Here is a 22,889-nt window from a genome sequence, read left to right as displayed (position 1 = left end):
ACATCAGGACCAGCCTCATCCCCATCGCCTCATCCTCATCCTTTGAACACCTGGCTTTTAAACTCTCTGGTCGCACGCAGTCAGTCATGGCTGTCGTCTAACGCCCTCCCAAACCACACCCATTATTCCTGTCTGACTTCTCCTACTTTCTGACCCAGCTATGTTCCCTCTCCCCCTCAATCCTCCTCCTTGGTGATTTCAATATCCACATGGACTCCACTGACTCCACAATAACCACTGACTTCACTGATTTACTCACCTGCTTTAACCTCACTCAACATGTCGACTTTCCTACGCATATCCGTGGTCACATTTTGGACCTTGTCTGCTCCACTGGATTAATTTTGCACCATCTCTCTGGCTCTGACCTCACCCTCTCTGACCACTTAGCCATCACTATGACCATCAACATCCCCACCCCAACACCAAGACATTATCGCACTATCAACTTCCGTAAGCTAACCGCTCTTTCACCTACCTCATTCTCATCCACCCTCTCTGAAACAATGTCCACTTCTCCCTTCATTGACCTCCACACCCCTTCCGACCTCACTGACTACTACAACCACACTCTCTCCTCCTGCCTTGACCAGCTTGTGCCTTTAAAAACCAAAACAGTTTCTTTCACCCATTCTGCTCCCTGGTTTACCCCTGAACTCCGCCTGATGAAAACTCGTGCTCGTCAACTTGAAAGACTCTGCAATAAAACAGGTCTCACAGTTCACTCCCAAGCCTACAAGGACCACCTACAACACTACAAAGATGCCCTCTCCCACGCCCGCTCCGCCTACTACTCTCAAATTATCCACTCTGGCTCCGGAAACCCAAAAGCACTCTTCTCGACAATAAACAAACTCCTCCGCCCCCTGGACACCACCACCCAGTCATTCACAGTAGACAACTGCATCTCCTTCCTTTCTTTCTTCCAACGCAAAATTGACAACATCTACAACAGCTTGACCACCGTCGCACCCGCTCCCCCTCCAACCACCTGCCCCCCCTTATCCTGCCTTCCCCTGTCTCAATTCTCCCCAGTCTCCCCTACTGACCTCTCTGAACTCCTCATAGGAATGAAAACTGCCACCTGCACTCTTGACCCCATCCCCTCCAGCTTTGTCAAGGCCTCCCTCCCTGCTCTCTCTCCACTTATCATTGCAACAATAAACTCCTCCCTGTCTACAGGCATCGTCCCACCATCCCTCAAAATTGCTGCTGTTACCCCCATTCTAAAAAAACCTGGTCTAAACCCTGACACCCTAAACAACTTCAGACCCATCTCCAACCTACCCTTTCTGTCGAAAGTTTTGGAACGCGCTGTAGCCACTCAACTCAAACATCACCTCTCTGCCAATAACCTGTATGAAACATTCCAATCCGGATTCCGCTCCAACCACAGTACTGAAACTGCTCTCCTCAAAATCACCAACGACCTTCTCCTCTCCTCTGACGCTGGCAACCTCAACATTCTCGTCCTCCTCGACCTCAGCGCTGCCTTTGACACCATCGATCACACCATCCTCCTCACCCGACTTGAATCCACCTTTAACGTTACCGGCACTGCCCTCTCTTGGATTAAATCATACCTCTCTGACAGACGCCAGTTCATCTCCATCAATAACTGCAAATCCCCCACTGCTCCCCTCCCCCAAGGTGTCCCCCAAGGTTCAGTTCTTGGCCCCCTCCTCTTCATCCTTTACCTGTCCCCCCTCGGTCACTTAATCCGCCGTCATGGTCTCCAATTCCACTGCTTCGCCGATGACATCCAGCTTTTCATCTCCACCAAGTCCGTCTCCACCGACACCCACTCTATCCTGACAAACTGCATCTCTGAAATAAAATCCTGGCTTCAAATCAACTTCCTCAAACTAAACTGTGATAAATCTGAAATAATCATCATTGGCCCAAAAACGCTCACAAAATCCACCCATAACTTTGCCCTCAACATCGACGGTATCCCAGTATCCACCTCCCCTCTCATCCGGAATCTTGGCGTCATCTTTGACCAAACCCTCTCCTTCGACAAATACACTAAACAGATCACAAAGACAGCCTTCTTTCACCTGAAAAACATCGCCCGTCTCCGCTCATCCCTCTCCTCCACGGCTGCAGAAACCCTCATCCACGCCTTCATCACCTCCCGTCTGGACTACTGCAATAGCCTCCTCTATGGTTCACCCTCAACAATCACCAATAAACTCCAATACATTCCGAACTCCGCTGCCCGTCTACTCACCCATTCCCGGACCCGTGACCACATCACCCCCGTCCTTTACAAGCTTCACTGGCTCCCCATCTCCCAGAGAATCCAGTACAAAATCCTCCTCTTGACCTACAAAGCCCTCCATAACCTGGCCCCATCCTACCTGGCTGACCTCCTCTCCAGACACACTCCCACCCGCAACCTCCGCTCTGCTGGTACCAACCTCCTGACCCCCCCCCCATCCGGACCAAATTCAGATCCTGGGGGGACAGGGCCTTCTCCATCGCTGCTCCCACCCTCTGGAACTCACTACCTCACACCATCAGAGACTCCTCCTCACTCACCACATTCAAAACATCACTCAAGACCCACCTGTTCAGCACTGCATTCAACATTCAACCCACAGCATTTAACCCCTGACTATCACTTCTCCTTCTCCCTCCTTTTGCTTTAAATATTTCCCTATTGATTCTTGTCTTTTTGCAATTGTTGTTTTCATGTTTTGTTATGCATTATGTTTTGCACTCTGTCAAAGCGCCTTTGGGCTTCATGAAAAGCGCTATACAAAATAAATGAATTATTATTATTATTATTACTCTCCAACAACTGGGTATGGACAGTTCAACAACACACACAACACACACAGTTCAACAACACACAGTTCAACAACCACAGTTCCCGAAAAAGGCCAACCCCCGCTTGCGGGGAAAAATGGCCTCTAAAGGTGGTTTTTCTTTTTTTAACAACTGGGTATGGAGGCAGTTCTCCATATATTACATATAAACTTGTGTAGCACCCTTGTTGCTCTTGGACATTTCTTCCATACTAAGTATGGAATACGATTAGTTCCAGGAGCACTGGCATTTCTTATTTTCCGGAGATAGGCATTCAGTTCTGACAAAGTTGGTGTTACGAATTCGTCACTTCCGTGGTTGTGGTTTTCACCCACTTGACATATTTCTGATATTATGTACTATTATTATCTTCAAAAGGTTTATTGTGCATGAACAGTTATCAAAAGTTAAAAAGGTTAACTTTAAATGATACAGGAAACCGAACGGGAAGACGACAGGGTGGTGAAGAGGAAGAGGCGTGGCGAGCAAAGTCGGACAAGACGTGTGACGTCGAGCTCCGTAGCGAGCGTTGTCTACCGAAGGTCGCGAGGGAATTTTGAGTTCCTTGAAAGGACATCCTGCGAGAGGTATTATCGCTGGGATTGAGAAACCTGCGTAGTCAGGTTTAGGCTGAGATTCCAACGAATCCTTGCCTGGCCGCAAGAGCCGTTGGCCATTTTGAACCTTGTGCTTCGTTCCCCGACCAAGGTTTTGCTACGCGTCAGCTCTTCTCAACATTCTATCGTCTTCGGGGATGTGTGTGCGTGACCGCTTCATCTCCAATTACGTTGCGGTTCGCTGATTGAACTGTGAACGTGCACGTCTGGAGAGGGCCTTTGGGACTTCCCATCCTACTGCCAGTTTACCTTTGGTTTGGACCACGTGACTGTCTACGCTTTGCCTACACTTCATTACTCGCCTCATCGTCTCATCACTACTCGCAGGAGGGGATCACCTTGGAGTTATAGAGACATTGATGAGGGTTCTTTTTCACTCACTGGGAACGCAGTGAGTTATCTGACTTTAGCTGATGGTACCATCATAAGATGTATGAAGTGTACTTTTGATTGCTATTGCATTGGTTGTACCGTTATTCTGGTGTGATTTTCAATACAATATTTGTTTGTTTATAATCATGGGTGTGGTTTCACTATTGATTTCTAACCCAGAGTAACGTATTTTTCTGCCGTTGCTCCTCTCGGGGTTCGGAGGTATACCGAGACCAGGAGGTCGGGGAGGAACACGTAACACTTGGTGGTTTAGTTTTGAATGGGGTCTTGGTTTTTAGTGGTCTTTTCATACCCTTCAGTATTTCATATTTGTAATTACGTTTTTTAAAATCGTTATTAACATCCTTAAACAACTTTTCAGAAACTACTTTGCTGAAGGATGGAGATCTATTTTGCTTCTCCTTCAGCATCCGTTTTGCTTACTGGTCCGGATTTCGTCTAAATTGTTGCTGAGCTTTATTGTCAGATATTTGTTCTTGTGATTTCAATTCTAATTTCCTCACTATGTTATGGAGTCTTACTAACTTGTAAGTTAGTAAGACTTACTCTCCTTGTTAGTAAGACTAACAAGTAAGACTTAAGACTAGTTAGTAAGACTCTAGTTAGTAAGACTTACTCTTCTTGTAAGTCTTACTCCTGTTATGGAGTCTTTCCTGAGGTTTGCTACGAGTGTTTCATTTCTATCTTTTAGGGCTTGTTTAAACTGATGCTTGGTAGCTTTCTCAAGGCATCTCAATTTCCTTCGTTGTCTCGTAGACTGCTGCTTTTTGTTAGTCTTCTATGTTACTGATTTCATACCGAATCTGTCCGCAAGACTTTTGTAAACATAATTTTCCAAATTTTCTAGTTGCTCATCAAGGCTGTTTCCTATTTCTAATAATTTTCATGTTTCAACTTCAAGGTGAAATTTCTAAAATCCACAATTTTCATCCGATTGACTTGAAAATTGATCAGGATTTGCAGAGGAGGTCACCAAGCCCAGGGAGCCCAGGGAGAAAATAAAGAGAGACCGACAAAGGGATGCATGGGTATGGTTGAGGGTTAGGTGAAAATGCAGGGGGTGGATGAAGATAGAGAAAGAAAATATGAGGTGGGGTGGGTTAACGGGGGTAGAAAATATCATGGTTTTGGATTGGTGATGATCTGGGATGGTCGTGAGTAGTCGTCTTGAAGACCTCAAGGGAAGAATGAGATTGCAGAGAATATGGAAGTTGGTTCCTCGTGTGGGGAAAAAGAGGAACAAATGAGTGGAAATTAGCAATGATTCTGGATTTATTTTTTTTATTTTTATTTTTGTTTTGTTTACTGAATCGAGGCTCGTGAAAGAGCTAACATTTATTTCACAAACAAATCAACCAGACAAACAAAATATATATAAAAAGAGTTGTTAGGGTTAGTTTACATACAAGATGGGGAGAGAAGGGGAAGCACACAAACACAACATTTGAGAGCAGGGAGATGTGTGGGAGGGAGAGGGCTTGGGGGGAGGAGGTGTGGGAAGGGGGGTGGGAGGGGGGGTGGGAGAAGTATAAAACACAAGGACACCAAGGACTTCCAGGACAGAAGTTGGTATTTCAAAAAAGTGGTTTTGGGGTGAAATTAGCGGGGGTAGAAAAGATCCAGGTTTTGGATGGGGGGAGATAAGAGATGGTGGTGAACAGCTGTTTTAAAGACCTGGAGGGTGGAGTGGGATTGAAGAGAGTGAGGGAGTTTGTTCCAGAGGCGGGAGAAAAGAGGAATGAAGGAGTGAAGGTGAGCAGAGGGTCTTAATTTTTGGCAGTTTAACCATAAGAGGGTTGCAGGCAGATCTTGTGCGACCTGTAAGAATATTTGGGGGACAGGGCCCAGAGAGAGCTGGGGGGGGGCAAGGCCAGAGAGGAGTCGGTAGAATACGGAAAGACCACCAACCTGCCTGCGGTGAGTGAGTGAAAGGCCCTTGCAGTTAGCTTCATCGTGGGAGATTCCAATGATTCTAAACGCTTTGGTTTCAACAGCGTGAAGACGAGCTAGGTGTGAGGCAGGAGTACAAGCCCAGAGGGGAGAGCAGTATTCCATTGAGCTGCGGATGAAAGCCTTGTATGTGGTGAGGAGCTCAGGTGTGCCAAGGAAGGACTTCGCACGACGGAGGATGCCCAGTCGGCGACTGGCTTTGAAGGCCAGATTTGAAATGTGGTTTTCCCAGGAAAGATCATGGCAGATAGTGAGACCCAAAAGCTTGAGTGACAGAACTTCTTGGAGAGGATTATTTAGAAAGTGGATGGGAGGGTTGTCCAGTAGGTCTTTTCGGAGAGACATCGTAAGAGTGTGAGATCTGTCAGGATTGAAAGACATGTTCCACTTGTTTGCCCAGTCTGTGATTTTGTCCAGGTCTGCAGAGAGTGAGGAGGCTGCAGACTGCCGATCTGAGGGAAGAGGAATGAAGCGACAGAGAGTAGAGTCATCAGCAAAGATATAGAGAGGATTTTCAAGAGAGTCAGAGAGATCATTGATGAAGACCAGAAAAAGCACAGGGCCCAGAACACTGCCTTGGGGAACTCCAGCCTAAACAGGAAGAGGAGATGAGAGAAACCCATTCAGGGCCACACGTTGACTATGACTAGAGAGGAAGTCCACCAGCCATGCGTGGAGATTTCCATGGATACCAAAGGAGGAGAGTTTGGTGAGCAGAGCGGGGTGCCAGACCGTATCGAAGGCACGTGATATGTCAAGGGAGACAGCTCTAATTTCCTGTTTGGCATTGAGGACCTCCATCCATTGTTGAGAAAGCAGAAGCAGCATGTACACAGCAGAGTGACCAGGTCTGAAACCAAATTGATGATCAGAGATCAAGCCATTGGAGAAGAGGAAAGATTTCATATCTGAAGCAATGATGGATGCCATGACTTTGCTGATAATTGGGAGAAGGCTGATTGGTCTGTAGTTGCTAGGATCTGTTTTTGCACCTTTTTTGTGCAAAGCGGTGATGTTGGCTGATTTCCAAGCAGATGGCAGATGACCTTGAGCAAAAGAGAGGGTGAAGAGAACAGAGAGAGGGAGTGAAAGAGCGGAAGAACAGGATTTTAGGACCCGTGGGCTGATGCCGTCAGGTTCAGTTGCAGAATCAGAGTTGAGGGTTGACAGAAACTTTTCCACCTTGTCAGGAGGAAAGGACACAGAGTCCAGGAGCAGCTGGGTACGACTGGGTACGGTGGGTACAGAGAGGGAGGGGTTTGGGACACAAGATTTAGAGGCAAACACAGAGTTGAGGCATTCAGCTTTTTCACGTGCGGAGTCAGCCGTGTAGCCGTTTGAGGTGAGGGAGGGGATGGAGGGGGAACAAACACCAGAAACAGATTTGACCAGACGCCACCAGGATTTGGAAGAGGGAGACAGATAAGAGAGTTCGGTCTTGAGAAAGGAGAGATATTGTTTCCTGGCTCTCCTGAGGGTGGACACACACTTGTTTCGGGCTTTGTGAAAGGAAATGAGATTTCCTTCCGTTGGATTTGCTTTCCAGGAGACGAAAGCAAGTTGTTTCTGGGCAACAGCCTCACCACAAGATTCCGTGTACCATGGACGGGAGGAAGGGTATGACAACTGAAGACGAGATGGGATAAATCTGTGCATGAGAGAGAGAGCAATTTACTTTGGAAGAATTCCCAGGATGAGTTGATGTCAGAGGCGGTAGAGATGGGGGACCAGTCCAGATGATTGATGGCTGCTTGAAGACCGTGCCAGTTGGCCTGAGTGAAATGCCAGACTCGTCGATGCTGAGGAGGCTCTCTGAGAATGGTCAGAGAGATGTCCACTTTAACAAGCACATTATCAGATGAGCCGATTGGAGCAGAAGAAGAGCAACAGACATTTTCAGGGAAGTTAGTCATAACCAAGTCCAGAAGAGAAGATGCTCTGTTGACTGAGATCCGGGTCGGGAAATTGACAGATTGTGTCAGTTCCAGTGAGTCGCAGAAGTCCTTTGCTGAAGAGCCATGGCTGGTGAGAGAGGTACCCACACCCAGCCAACTGGCATGGTGACAATTGAAGTCACCACATATGAGGAAGAGAGAGTTGGGATGGGTAGATAGAAGTTGGTCCATATTATCAGACAGCGAGATGTAGATGGAGTCATCACTGTTTGGTGGGCGGTACAACACACATATGAACAAAAGGTGGGAGCGAAGGGGAAGCCGTAGCCAAAGGTATTCCTGGGGGTGAGGTGGAGAGAGGGCAGTGCAGGGCGAGTGAGGAAGAGAGTTTTTAATAAAAATAGCAACCCCACCTCCAGGACGAGGCTCAGGTCTATCATACCGGAGGAGGGAGTAACCTGGGAGAGATACCATGGAATCAGAGACATCATGAAGGAGGAAAGTTTCTGTTAAGCAGATCACGTCTGGTTTGTCAGAAGCAACCTGTATGGAGAGATCAGTCAAGTTTGAGCGAAGGCCCCGGATGTTTGAGGTCCATACCGTTAATGAAGAAGAAGGGGGAGCATCGGATACAGAACAGGGGGGGGGGGGAGGGGTAGGGTAAGATGTGGAAGAGGAGCAAGAGGTAGGGAGAGCTGTTGAAGGTGTGTCAGAGATTTCAGAATAGCTTGGAGAAAGGGATGAATGGGGCGGACAAAAGGTTTGATGGTGATTGGGTGAGGCACAGTGAGGTGTTATTTGAGGAGGGGGAATAGCGAGGCAGAAGGTTGGGGGAGATGAAGGTGAAAGATGAAAGGGGGAAGAAGCGGGGAGGACGCTTTGAGGAGGAGGAGGGGTGAGAGGTGAGTCTAGGAGGGGAGGAGCGAGGGAGAGTCTCGGAGGTGAGGGGTGTGGGGGGAGTTTAGGAGGGAAGGGGTAAGGGGGGAGATTTGAAAGGGATGGGTGATGGGGAAGATTTGGAGGGGAGGGGCAAGGGGGAAGATTTGAAAGAGATGGGTGATGGGGACGATTTGGAGGGGAGGGGCAAGGGGGTAGATTTGGAGGGGAGGGGTGATGGGGAAGTTTTGGAGGGGAGGGGTGATGGGGAAGTTTTGGAGGGAAGGGGGGATGGGGAAGATTTGGAGGGGAGGGGCAAGGGGGAATATTTGAAAGAGATGGGTGATGGGGAAGATTTGGAGGGGAGGGGCAAGGGGGTAGATTTGGAGGGGAGGGGTGATGGGGAAGTTTTGGAGGGGAGGGGTGATGGGGAAGTTTTGGAGGGAAGGGGTGATGGGGAAGATTTGGAGGGGAGGGGTGAGATTGGATTTTGAAAAGGGTACGATTAATGGGAAATGAACATTTATTGCAAAATGAGTTTCTTGAGACCTTCGAGTCAAAAATAAGTTTGAGGACGCTGAAGGAGGGGTGGAGTGCAGGAGAGTTTCGGGAATGTAGAAAAGGAACTGTAAGAGATGGAATTTTTTTTTGGAATGAATAGATTTGGTGAGCAAGTGGAAAGCATCCTTTAAAAGGAGAAGAAGAAAAAGGTGTTATAATATATGACAGAATACAGTTCTTCAGGGGAAAGTTTAAACATTTTTAACAATGTGATGACGTGATCACGAACAACGTGATTTCCGTGATGACGGAATCTCCCGCGATGAAGCTATCTCTGAGGGCCTTTCACTCACTCACCGCAGGCAGGTAGGTGGTCTTTCTGTCTTCTACCGACTCCTCTCCGGCCTTGCTCCCCCAGCTCTCTCTGTGCTCTGTCCCCCAAATATTCCTACAGGTCGCACAAGATCTGCCAGCCACCCTCTGATGGTTAAACTGCCGAAATCTCGGCTCTCTGCTCACCTTCACTCTTTCATTCCTCTTTTCTCCCGCCTCTGGAACAAACTCCCACACTCACTTCAATCACACTCCTCCCTCCAGGTCTTCAAAACAGCTGTTCACCACCATCTCTTATCTTCCCCCATCCAAAACCTTGATCTTTTCTACCCCCACTAATTCACCCCAGATCCACCTTGTTTGAAATTCCAACTTCTTTCCTGGAAGTCTTGGCAGTGTCCATATGTTTTATACCTCTCCCACCCCCCCCCCCCCTTCCCATGCCTCCCCCCCAAAGCCCTCTCCCTCCCACAGTTCTCTCGATGTCTCCATGTCTCTCGGTCCCTGCTCTCAAATGTTGTGTTTGTGTCCTTCCCCCTCTCTCCCCATCTTGTCTACCGCTCCCGATGTTATTTGTTTTGTGTGTCTGTTTGTCTTTCTGTGTGATTAATGTTCGCTCTTTCACGAGCCTCGATCTTGTATACAAAAAAAAAAAAAAAAAAAAACGTGATCGAAGAACGAAGGAACAAATAAGAACAACGAATAAACGAATGAGAACAGAGAAGGAAATATTTTTTGTTTTTGTTTTTTAGTTGAGATTTTAAACAAGGATGTATGGGGTGAAAGACTGGGACAAAGAACAGAGAACGAAAGTAATTGCAGCGCAATCGCCGAACCGCTGAGAGAAAAACAAAGCCTCAAGGTCAGACACGGAAGTGTCCTAGGCCTCAGAATACGCGACACGAATTAACCGACGATTTTGTCTACTTGTATGAAAAACCAAAACCGAGAATCTTACTAAAGACACACTACAGGTACACACACCGAAAGATAGATACAGTTTCGGCAAAAACACAATTGTGAACAATTACTTAACTTCGAAAGCGTGAGCGCATGGACAGCTTCGAAAGAACGTGACCTCCCCACGAGAAGGGGGTTGCTGGTGGACCGTGATTGTAATGGAGTGAAGTGAAGAGTAAAATTTATTGTACTCTTATAAATTTTACAACCTGGTGAAGGAGTTCTACATTTGATAAATGTGAGGGGCCTTCATCGAATTCTCTGAACGACATATGATAATCCAAGACATATGTCACATTTTATATTTTTGTGTCTCTGCCGACGAAGGACGCTTTATGTTTTTGGGTTGTCCGTCTCTCTGTCCATTCTTCCGTCCATCGGTGACAGGTTTTCATTGCCACAATAACTTAAGAACGGCTAAAGGGATCGAAGTCAAACTTGGTACAAGTATGTATAATGATGCAGTGATGATCTGGTTAGATTATGGGGTCAATAGGTCAAAGTTCAGAGGTCCCATTAGGTAAAAATTCTTACCGAGCTTTGTGTGTAAACCAGTAATAGGATTTTGACCGAATTTGGAAGAAGTATATATTGTGATGCAAAGATGAACTAATTAGATTTTGGCACCAAAGATCAGAAGTCAAATCGGGTAAAAATGTGATACTTGAGTACAGCTGAATGGATTTAAATCAATCTTGGTACAAATATGTATAATGATGTTGAAATATGGGCGGAGGCATATCTGTCGACGTCGTGACGTCAGAGTGCTGTTCTAGTTTCATTATCTCTTCGCTCACTCTCCCATGTTTTCTATTTTCTTCCACAGAGACTGAGGTTGAAGAGAAAGAGTGTGGCATACACAATAACCAACAATGTGTTTGCCGTGAAGGTTTCTACATGAAAGGGAACGAATGTGTGATGGAGAGCACTATGGGAAGTAAGGACACGAGTAAAAGCAAACAAATCAGTGTTTTTCCTGCCTTCCTCGACCCGTCTCCTGTTTTGAAATCATCATCCCTGGTCAAGCAAATTAAACTGCTGTTTAACATCCTTTAACAGGTGAAACTGGTTCAGCATCGAACAAGTATCCTCCATGGTGGTTTTTGGTCCTGTTGATTGTGATCCTCCTGATCATGTTATTCATTTTCCTTTTTGGTAAGTCTCAAGTGTAATGTTATTGTTCTTAGGAACGGGGATGTTTGTGTGAGTATAAATAATATTGAGCATAAATATTGTGACTCCCATTGAACTTCTGACAAGAATTACAAACAAAAGGTGAAATTGAGAGGAAAACACAGGAAGAACTAGAGAGTTCATAAGACACGTTACATCTACACAGTGTTAAAATGTATACTTCAATTTAAATAAGAGATTTTAAAGATAATTATAAAACAATTCTGGAAGTTTCGCGCTATTGAAGCAGTCTTATACACCACCTTATTTAACACGTCAAAGTACTGCTAAACGGTCGGGATTTGAAACTATAAAGAAGAAGATTTGTGTTCTGCAGTGTTTATTTTTACAATTCAATTATAATAAAATATAGATTCTAAAAGTCATATAAATTAATTACGGAATTTACCGTCATTTTACCACCTTTGACGCAGTGTCTATTACATCCCCTATCTAAAACGTTACATTTGTTATTAGTCCCCTACCCGTGTACACCGGAGGGGACTATAGGTTTGCACTCTGTCCCTCCGTCTGTCAGTCTGCCAGTCCGTCACGCAAAGAACAGTTTTCCGGACTTTTTTTCCTAAACTCTTAAAGCTAATGATTTCAAACTTGGTACATGGTTTCCTCATGATAAGTTACAGATCAAGTTCGAACTTCACGACGTTTCGATCATTTTTGACAAAGTTATGGCACTTTGAACTTTGGTAATTTCCCCAACAGTTTTCCGGACGACAGACTGCCGGTAGGTGACATGTATTGCAGCGCAATACTCAGAATGCGTGTTCGTCCTGTTATTTGGGTCCTTTATGATGTTGTTAAAATCAGTAAGTTTTCTTGTTGGAGATAGATCAGCAGACAAAGTGAAAATATTATCCAATTCTGGTGGAGACAAATTCAGATACAAAGTACTCTTAAACGGCATGTTTGTTTTTTGTTTCATTGTTCGATTTGTGTTCAAAATATACCATTAAAATTAAATAAGTTGCTCCTCGATCATAAACTGACGTTTGTAGACAGACAGACAGATGGACGGACATGACCCAATTGCTTAACCCCGCTTTACGCTTCGCGTGTGCGGGGTAATTATTTCACAAAGGTTATTTTATCGAAAATATCTACAAGTACTCACTCCATGAATTTACAATCGTTGATCAAATTGCAGAAATAGCAAAAGTAAAAATATATAAATCAGGTAAATATAAAATATAATCCCCCCTCTTCTTTTCCCGATTGTTCATTCACTTCCTTGTTGTGTCCAACTGTAGGCCCCATTGTCCCACTTCGAGGTTGTTGCCTTTTTACCACCAAACCTCACTGTTGCATTAACATAAAAATTGTATATAAATGTCTCGACTTGATCACCTTGCCTTTGTGAACCAGCTCAATCAGCCGGCGTGACAAAACAAACAACCATCTCAAAGCATAACCACCACCACCACCAACTCAACTTCACTCGACTCAATATCAGAGAAAACACGTGTGCACGACAAGCACCACAATTAACTTGTAAGATCTTTGGAAAAACATTTTAAAGTGACAGTTAAAAAAAAAAAATCACTATTTCTCCAAAATAAAAGCTTCACCCTCAATGTGGAGAATCACAAAGAAGTTTAATTTGTACATCGAGCCGAATGGATCACTTTGTTTTTGATAGTCATGGACTCATGTGGTTCGTGCCTGGACTTCGCTTAAAGTTTTGTTATTTTACAGGGAAATGTCAACCGAGTGTGAATGGAGTTTTTAAAATAATCTGTAATCTCTTGCTGATGTGATGTGATTTGATGAATAAAATCATCCTTGGAAGGAGATGACGGGTTTGAGAATGATGATGCTTTCTGTGCAAGGAATGTGAAAAATTCCTTTTTAACTTCATTCTTTTCTTCTCTTTTCAGTGATACGATACTTTTATCCAAAGGTAGGTCTGGAATAATTCTTGAAGTGGTTTGTGGTTTGTTTTGATCTTGAAGTGGTTTGTTTCAGAAGTAGATGTGAGGGTTTGTCAGATGGTCCTTTCAGAGAAACAGGGTGAGTTTGAGGATATTGTATCGGTTGAATGGTATTCCAAGTGTTGATCCAGCTCCTGATTGTATCAAGGTCTGTGGGGAGGGAAGAGGCTTCTGCATGCTGTCTGAAGGATGAGAAATGATATGGCCGAGAGTCGATAAAAAGCAGGATTGTCCAGGAGCTGATGCCACAGGATTTTCCAGGGAATCAAAGATCATGAGGCGAGGAAGAGGACTGGGCTCCAGATAGCACCTCCGGGAACTCTATCCTTCACGGGGGAGAATGTGTGAGAACAGAGGAACTTCTTAAGTGGTATACTCTGCGAGTGGAAGAAGTCAGTGATGCATTGGAGGAGATGGCCTTGGACACCAGACGCAGAGACTTTGGAGATCAGGGCAGGGTGCCAGACCGTATGAAATGCTCGAAATATGTCCAGAGAGCCGGCATTGCTCTCACGTCTGTGATTGAGGATTTTCATCCATTGGTGGGAGTAACCACCGTTTGCAGAAGCATCATGTTCGGGGTAGAATGATAGGGTCGGAAACCGTAATGATGACCTGAGATCAGACAGTTGGAGAAAAGGAAGGCTTTGATGCCAATTGCAATGCTAGATTCCATGACGTAGCTTATGATTGGAAGCAAGCTAATAGGCCTACAGTTAAAAGGTTCCATTATTGCAATGTTTTTGGCAAACTTCTGGGCAGATAAAATTGACAAAGGATGAACAAGAGCACCAGAGCAGATTTTTAGGATGCATGCACTGATGTCTTCTGGGCATGTTGCATAATCAGAGTCGAGGTTTGCCAGACACCCCTCCACCTTCAGTGTGAAAGACAGTGTCCAGGGTATGGGAGGTGAGGGCAGGAATATGTATGGAGTGAGGGCTCAGGTGTGCAAGATTTCAAAGCAAAGCTGAATTGAGGCTTTTTCCGCCTTCTCAACAGCAGAGTCAACTACGGCTGTGGTAACACAGTGGGGAATTGAGTTAGTGACAAACTGCAAATCCGTTACCAGAACGGGGTTAACCTGTTGAACCTGAAGAGACAATACCCAGGGATAAACACCGATAAATCGTGGACATCTTGTGGGAGGAAGGATTCGGTTGGGCAGATAATATCAGGTGTACAATTGCAGCTTGGGTTGAGAGATTTGTCAAATTGTAGTGAAAACCTTGGATTTTTGAGGTCCAGAGTGCAAGAGAAGTGCTGTTGACAAGGATGTGAAAGAGGGGAGGGGGTGGGGAGGCACGCTGGGGAAGCAGGGACGGGGCAGCACGCTGGCGAAGCAGGGACGGGACAGCACGCTGGGGAAGCAGGGACGGGACGGCACGTTGGGGAAGCAGGGACGGGTCGGCACGCTGGGGAAGCATGGACGGGATGGCACGCTCGGGAAGCAGGGATGGGGTGGCATACTGGGGGAAGCAGGGATGGGAAAGCACGCTGAGGAAGCAGGGATGGGACAGCATGCTGAGGAAGCAGGGACTGGGCGGCACACTGGGGAAGCAGGGACGGGACAGCACGATGGGGAAGCAGGGACGGGACGGCACGCTAGGGAAGCAGGGACGGGGCGGCACGCTGGGGGAAGCAGGGACGGGATGGCACGCTCGGGAAGCAGGGACGGGGTGGCATGCTGAGGGAAGCAGGGATGGGACGGCACACTAGGGAAGCAGGGACGGGACGGCACGCTCGGGAAGCAGGGACGGGGTGGCATGCTGAGGGAAGCAGGGACGGGACGGCACGCTGGGTAAGCAGGGACGGGGCGGCATGCTGGGGGAAGCAGGGACGGGACGGCACGCTCTGGAAGCACGCTGGTACAAGTGAATTTGTTTGCTCATTCAATCAAACATGTTCGTGCTGGTGGCCTGTTCTAATTAGCGGGAGGGAAAGCTTTTTCACGTTTGTGTTGACACATTTATGCTTAAAATTACCTGAAACATTCTCCGTCCTATCAATAATCTTTATTGTACAATGCGATTTGGTTAGAGAGTTTGAGAATAAAATGAACTCTGATCTGTTATTCTCAACTCACCCAAAACCCGATTTACCTGTTCAGGCTCATTTCACGTTTGACAAAAATGGTCGTTTCAGCAAACGAGATGCTATCAAGACTGACGAAGAATCTGACAGACTTTCTGAAGTTGTCTCATAAACTCGAGTGAACATTTTCTTCTCAATGGAAGTAAAGAGTAAGTCAATGCGTATAAAGAAGGCTAAAGTTTCATGTGTTTTGTCCATCGATCTCTGCAATTATTTATTTGATGATCACATCCTAAATTAGTCTTTTAACTTTGCTAAACAGATCCCCTTTCGAAGGTTCCTCTATTTCATTCTCGTCCCCACTGATGCTCATTCATCCCCTTATTAGTCCTCTACTGGTGTACACCGGAGGGGACTATAGGTTTGCACGCTGTCAATCTGTCCGTCAGTCCGTCACGCAAAGAACAGTTTTCCGGACATTTTTTCTAAACGCTTAATGCTAATGATTTCAAACTTGGTACATGGTTTCCTCATGATAAGTTACAGATCAGGTTCGAACTTCACGACGTTTCGATCATTTTTGACAAAGTTATGGCACTTTGAACTTTGGGAATTTCTCCAACAGTTTTCCGGACGACAGACTGCCGGTAGGGGACATGTATTGCAGCGCAATACTCAGAATGCTTGTTGTTTCTGTCTATTGTCTGTCCACTCTGTTTCTGTCCACTCTGTCAAAGCGCCTTTGGGCTTCTTGAAAAGCGCTATACAAAATAAATGAATTATTATTATTATTATTATTGTCCCAATCTTCCATTGTCGATCTGTCACCTTCTACCTCCTTTCATGTCACTCTTCCATGATTGGAGGACTTCTCGACTGCTTTCAGAAAAGACTTCACTTTTTGATTTCGACTAAAAAAATGTACATTTCCAGAACACATTGGTGTCCAATTAGCATTACAAGCTTATACTGTGTTGTTTTGACAAACATCGATTGTTTTGTCTTTGTAGGGATGCATACAAGGAAGTACAAGGAATGCAAGAAAACAAGAAAAAGACAACTCCATCCATTCAGCCCAAGTGACCACCAATCCCACAACTTCGGGCAGATTACAATCACAACAGAAACAGAGATCCTTGAGGATTATTTTTAATTATTGGTTGGAGAGGATAAGTTTCACACATCATTGAATGAAGTGATTTGGGGGTGGGAGAGTTGTAGGGCAGGAGGTTTCACAAGGACCTCCATTGCCACTACCAGACCCGAGTAATGAATCTCTCTTCAGGACCAAAGGTTTTAACATCTGGACTGAAAAAGGTTTTTTTATAGGTTTTTTTTTTATAAGTTAGAGGAATTGTGCCAAGAAGGTACGTCAGGGTTGTGTACGTCAAGGTACGCTCACCAAATCCACCCATAACTTTGCCCTCAACATCGACGGTTTCACAGTATCCACCTCCTCTCACATCCGGAATCTTGGCATCATCTTTGACCAAACCCTCTCCTTCGACAAATACACTAAACAGATCACAAAGACAGCCTTCTTTCACCTGAAAAACATCGCCCGTCTCCGTCCATCCCTCTCCTCCACGGCTGCAGAAACCCTCATCCACGCCTTCATCACCTCCGGTCTGGAATACTGCAACAGCCTCCTCTATGGTTCACCCTCAATAATCACCAATAAACTCCAATACATTCAGAACTCCGCTGCCCGTCTACTCACCCATTCCTGGACCCGTGACCACATCACCCCCGTCCTTTACAAGCTTCACTGGCTCCCCATCTCCCAGAGAATCCAGTACAAAATCCTCCTCTTGACCAACAAAGCCCTCCATAACCTGGCCCCATCCTACCTGACTGACCTCCTCTCCAGACACACTCCCACCCACAACCTCCGCTCTGCTGGTACCAACCTCCTGACCCCCCCCCCCCCCCCATGCAGACCAAATTCGTCACTTTAGCACGTCAGCAATCTCTAACTTTTTGGTAATTTTTGTTTTTTTTCAATTTCATAGTTTACCTTCATTTGATGTCATCCACCTTCGAGTAAACATGAAGTGCTTGATGGAATTACCCCTGAAAACGTGGCGTTGTACTCATTGCCATGAAAAAAAAAATGTTGCCCCTTGCACTGTCACGCCATGTGCTGTTATGGCGCCTAAGAACAGATCAAACCCTAACCCTAACAAATCTTCTCTTGTGTGTAAAAAATATATGCATGGAAAATGTACCTCGAACTGCTCACCGCATATTCACGAACATACACAGTGTGAAGGGGAACTGTTTCTGATTTCCCCAGCAGGCTCAGCTCTCCTACTCTTTTTGACGAAGAACACTGTGGGATCTTTAACGTCGGCCAACTCATGCTGGCAAATGGGATGCCTGGCTAAACATCCATTCGAGGGATGGGCACACACATTGATGAATCACCCCACCTGCGAAGCACCAGTATGACCGTTTATAGCTGGGTTGGGATTCAAACCCAAACTAGACAACTTAAGAGGAGATTGTGTGTGTCTCAAGGCCATCCTGCCAGGCCAACACTCCTTTCACTATGTTTGCTCTTATGTCCAGACCCTCCATCACATGTCTGTCCTCACCATATGTCATACGTCATGGCCTATCTCAGGTGTACACTCAGGCCAGGCTGAAGGAAACTCTACTCGTGAAAGAGAGAACAAATAAAGAAAGAGTGTGGCGGACACAAAAGCACTGACGTGGTGACATCACCCCGCACACCAAGTGGGGGTGGGCCACGCCGGGGAGAGAGGCGTGGCCTCCGGATAGACACGGGGCGCGCAGCCACCGAGCAGCTCAGTGCTGCAGTTTGAGTGCTTTGAATAAAGACTTTTGTATGAACCGCGTTGTCCGCTTGCTCCTTTCGTAAGCCTTAGCGCGCGCAGCACCGCGCTTCATTTGGTGACCTCGACGTTGGATCTGCCGTAGCGATCCTTCCGAACACGACGCCATTGCAATGGCAAACAACGCGATGTCGGTCAAACTTCCCGAATTTTGGGAGGCCCAGGCCGAAGTTTGGTACTGCCACGCGCTACTGCCACGTCGTCGCCTTCCTCGGGCCCGGCACGGCCGCTCGAGTTGTGTCCGTCCTTCGCCACCCACCGGACGGCCACAAGTACGAGGCGCTCAAGCGGCTACTCCTAGCCACGTTCGGCCTCACGGAAGACGTACGGGCCGACCACCTCCTGGATCTCCCCGAGCTCGGCGACACGCGCCCGTCGGTCCGAATGGACCATATGCTGTCGCTGTTGGGCGACGAAGCCCCTGGTTCTCTATTCCGGGCGCTTTTCCGTCGCCAACTACCAGCACAGGTACGCCTCGCGTTGGCCGGGACCGTGATAACGGAACCCCGAGCACTGGCGGCCGAGGCAGACAGGTACTTCGCGGCTTCGGACACGCGGGCGAGAGTCGGTGCGGCCGTCGCGGATCTCGAGGCTGATGCTGCTGCACACCTCGTGGATCCCGAGGCTGATGCCGATGCACACCTCGTGGCCGCCGCCACGCCCCGCCCATCACCGCGGAGAAAACCGCCACCGTGGGGAAAACCGCCGGCTCCACCAACCTGGCGGAGCCAGCCGTGCTCCTCCAGCTCCACCACCTGGTGCCGGTTCCACGCCAGGTTCGGCCACGAGGCTCGACGGTGTCATCCGCCGTGCTCCTTCGACAGGTCGGGAAACGCCCGGGCTGGCGCTCGATAGTGGCAATGAGCGCCGGCCGTTCGAACAGCCTACTGTTCATAACGGACACCTTATCCGGGCGCCGTTACCTGTGCGACACGGGAGCGCAGGTGAGTGTTGTTCCTGCCGATACGTCGGACAAGCAAACCGCGGGCGGGGGCCCCGCGCTGCTTGCCGCGAACGGGACGCCCATCCGTACGTATGGAAAACGCTGCCTCTCTCTGTGGTTCGGAGGGCAGGTTTTCCGATGGTCGTTCGACACCGCCGACGTGCCCATGGCATTGCTTGGCGCGGACTTCCTGTGTGCAAATGGGCTCCTGGTCGACGTAAAGCACAGACGTCTTGTCCAGGCAGAGACGTTCAGCTCGCTCGCTTGTGCGCTGCCCAGCTCGTCGAGCAGCTCACTGAGCGGCTTGCCGAACGGTTCGGTTCCGGCCACGTTGATCTGTACGCTTCCGGCAGCGGACGAATTCATCCGCCTCCTCGCCAGCTTCCCGGCCCTCACGCGGCCCACCTTCTCGGCGGGGGCCGTCAAGCACGGGGTGGCCCATCACATCCCCACCGTCAGGCCACCGGTCTACGCCCGGGCACGCCGCCTCGAGCCGACAAAGCTAGCGGTAGCAAAAGCAGAGTTCGCTACCCTGGAGCGACTCGGCATCGTTCGGCGCTCGGAGAGTGCTTGGGCATCGCCGCTGCTCATCGTGCCGAAGCCCGGCGTGGGATGGCGACCGTGCGGGGACTATCGCCGTCTCAATGACGCCACCACCCCCGACCGCTACCCCGTCCCCCACATTCAGGACTTTTCCGCCCGTTTGGCGGGCATGTCCTTCTTCTCGAAGGTGGACCTCATACGCGGCTACCATCAGGTCCCCATCAGGCTGGAGGACATCCCGAAGACGGCGGTCATCACGCCATTCGGACTCTTCGAATTCCTGCGGATGCCCTTCGTTTTGAAGAATGCGGCTCAGGCGTTCCAGCGGCTAATGGACAGCGTCCTGCGCGACTTGGATATTGTATACGTCTACCTGGACGATATCCTCGTCGCCAGTGCATCCCGCGAAGAGCACCTACACCACCTCCGCACGCTCTTCGAACGCCTGGGCCAGCATGGCCTGATTGTGAACCCCGCAAAGTGCCGGTTCGGCGTCGCCGAAATCGATTTTTTGGGGCACCGCTCACCAGGCACGGAGTCGTCCCCCTGTCGGCCAAGGTGGAGGCGGTGAAGGGGTTTCCGCGCCCGCGCACGATCAGGAGGCTGCAGGAGTTCCTGGGCATGGTGAACTTTTACCATCGGTTCCTGCCCCGTATTGCCCAGCTCCTGCGCCCCCTGCACGAAGCTCTCCGAGGTAAGCCGGGCAAAGGTGACGTTACCTGGACCGAGCAGATGGACGCGGCGTTCACGGGCGCGAAGCTCGCCTTGGCTAACGACACCATGCTCGCGGACCCGGCGCCCGATGCACCGATCGCCCTCACCACCGACGCCTCGGACTACGCTGTGGGCGCGGTGCACGAGCAATGGGTGCGTGGAGCTTGGCAACCGCTGGCGTTCTTTAGCCGGCAGCTTCGCCCGCCCGAACGCCGTTACAGTACCTTCGACTGCGAGTTGCTCGGGCTTCACTTGGCGGTCAGGCACTTCCGCCATCTGCTCGAGGGCCGTGCGTTCACGGCCTTCGTCGACCACAAGCCGCTGGTCTTCGCGATGGGCAAGGTCACCGAGCCGTGGTCGGCCCGGCAGCAGCGTCACCTCTCGGCCGTGTCCGAGGACACGACGGACATCCGGCACGTCGCGGGGAAGGACAACCCGGTGGCGGATTGCCTTTTCCGGGCCATCGCCTACGCAGTCCACCTCGGCATTGACTATGCCCGGATGGCAGCGGACCAGGCCGCTGACCCCGACGTCCAGGCCTTGCGGACCGCCGTCACGCGCCTCCGCGTCACCGAGGTGCCGTTCGATGGCGTGGGCGCGGCCCTCTTGTGCGACGTCTCCCTCGGGTGGCCTCGCCCCATCGTGCCCGCGGGCTGGCAGCGCCAGGTGTTTGACGCCATCCACGGCCTGTCCCACCCGGGCACGAGGGCCGCCCAGAGGTTGATCGCCGACAAATTCGTCTGGCATGGCCTCCGGAAGGCCGTCTGCGGCTGGGCCAGGACGTGCCTCGCGTGCCAGCGCGCCAAGGTGCACCCAGGCCCCATTGGCCCCGTTTACGGTGCCGGAACGCCGGTTTGACCACGTCCACGTGGACCTGGTGGGACCTCTGCCCCCCCTGCGGGGTTTCACCCACGTCCTCACCATGGTGGACCGCACCACCCGGTGGCCGGAGGCCGTGCCCTTGGCGTCGACGACGGCGGCGGACGTCGCGCAGGCGTTCATCGCCACCTGGGTCGCCCGGTTCGGTGCCCCCTCAGACATCTCATCCGACCGCGGCCGCCAGTTCACCTCGGAGCTCTGGGGGGCGGTCGCGCGGGGGCTCGGGTTCCGGCTGCACCGAACCACGGCCTACCACCCCCAGGCTAACGGCCTGTGCGAGCGATTCCACCGCTCATTGAAGGCCGCGCTCCGGGCCACCCTGCGCGACGGCGGCTGGGTCGACAGGCTCCCCTGGGTCCTGCTGGGCCTCCGGACGGCGCCCAAGGATGACCTGCGCGCATCTGCGGCGGAGTTGGTCTTCGGGCAACCGCTGCGGGTGCCGGCCGAGTTCCTCCCCGACTCCATGGCACCATGGTCCGCGGCACAGCAGCGCTCCGCTCTGCAGGAGACCGCCCAGAGGTTCGCCCCGGTGCCAACGGCATGCCACGGGCACCCACCGACGCACGTCGCCCCGGAGCTTCGCACGGCGGAGTACGTCTTCGTCCGCTACGATGCCCACCGGACACCACTGCGGCCCCCGTACGTTGGGCCTTTCCGCGTGCTGGAGACCGGGGTGAAGCACTTCAACCTGGACATCGGCGGTACTCCTGACCGCGTTTCTGTGGACCGCCTCAAGCCGGCCCACGTCGAGGTGGACCGTCCACCGCCAGTGGCCCGACCCCCGCATTGGGGCCGCCCCCCTGCAGGCGGACCCCCGGCACCGCCGAGCCCCGCCGCCACGCCGCCCCCCAGTCCTGCACCCATCCCAGGGGCAGCCGGAGGCATCCCAGATGGCATCCCTGCATCCCGGACGCCGCCAGTCGCCAGGGGGCGCTTCGGCCGGGTCATCCGTTTGCCCCGCAAACTGACCCTTCAGGTGCGCGGGGATTCTGGGGGGGCGCGTGTGGCGGACACGAAAGCATTGACGTGGTGACATCACCCCGCACACCAAGTGGGGGTGGGCCACGCCGGGGAGAGAGGCGTGGCCTCAGGATATACACGGGGCGCGCAGCCCCGAGCAGCTCAGTGCTGCAGTTTGAGTGCTTTGAATAAAGACTCTTTTGTATGAACCGCGTTGTCCGCTTGCTCCTTTCGTAAGCCTTAGCGCGCGCAGCACCGCGCTTCAAGAGCACTGTTTACAATTACAGGTATCCTTGGATGGCTGCACACAATATAAAGAGGGTGAAATTATATTAAAGTGGGGATTCCAATCCAAGACGTCGAAAGAAAAAGAGGTGGACAAGGAAGTTAAAAAACTAACCTGACTGATTTTGGGCTACCTGGACTTGTACAGCATATCTAAATTTGATAGACATGTAATTGTTATGTTGTGGCGGACACGATGGCTCGCTAGCGCG

General features: G+C 49.9%; 1 protein-coding gene and 2 long non-coding RNA genes across 5 annotated transcripts in view; 1 reads left to right on the top strand and 2 right to left on the bottom strand.

Annotated features, from left to right (window-relative positions):
- Nucleotides 1-18,343, top strand: part of LOC137417904 (uncharacterized) — a 49,971-nt gene extending 31,628 nt beyond the window's left edge. For 2 of the 3 annotated variants that reach the window (XM_078773147.1, XM_078773146.1), the window contains 4 exons: nt 11,166-11,276; nt 11,399-11,494; nt 13,408-13,430; nt 16,506-18,343. In XM_078773147.1, coding sequence (XP_078629273.1) covers nt 11,166-11,276; nt 11,399-11,494; nt 13,408-13,430; nt 16,506-16,685 — 410 coding nt within the window. In that variant the 3' untranslated portion in view covers nt 16,686-18,343. Of the gene's footprint in view, nt 1-11,165; nt 11,277-11,398; nt 11,495-13,407; nt 13,431-15,164; nt 15,705-16,505 lie in introns of those variants that run through there. The other variant, XR_013622650.1, reaches the window with a different exon arrangement.
- The window catches only part of LOC137422652 (uncharacterized), a 1,758,619-nt gene that overhangs the window by 1,360,326 nt on the left and 375,404 nt on the right, over nt 1-22,889 (bottom strand). The window lies entirely within an intron of this gene.
- The window catches only part of LOC137421920 (uncharacterized), a 107,561-nt gene that overhangs the window by 72,913 nt on the left and 11,759 nt on the right, over nt 1-22,889 (bottom strand). The window lies entirely within an intron of this gene.

The sequence above is a fragment of the Myxine glutinosa genome, chromosome 2 (genome assembly GCF_964187855.1).
Source record: "Myxine glutinosa chromosome 2, kmMyxGlut1.1, whole genome shotgun sequence".
NCBI lineage: Eukaryota > Metazoa > Chordata > Myxini > Myxiniformes > Myxinidae > Myxine > Myxine glutinosa.
The sequence above is the reverse complement of the archived record's forward strand: the minus strand, read 5'-3'. Positions and strand labels throughout refer to the sequence as shown.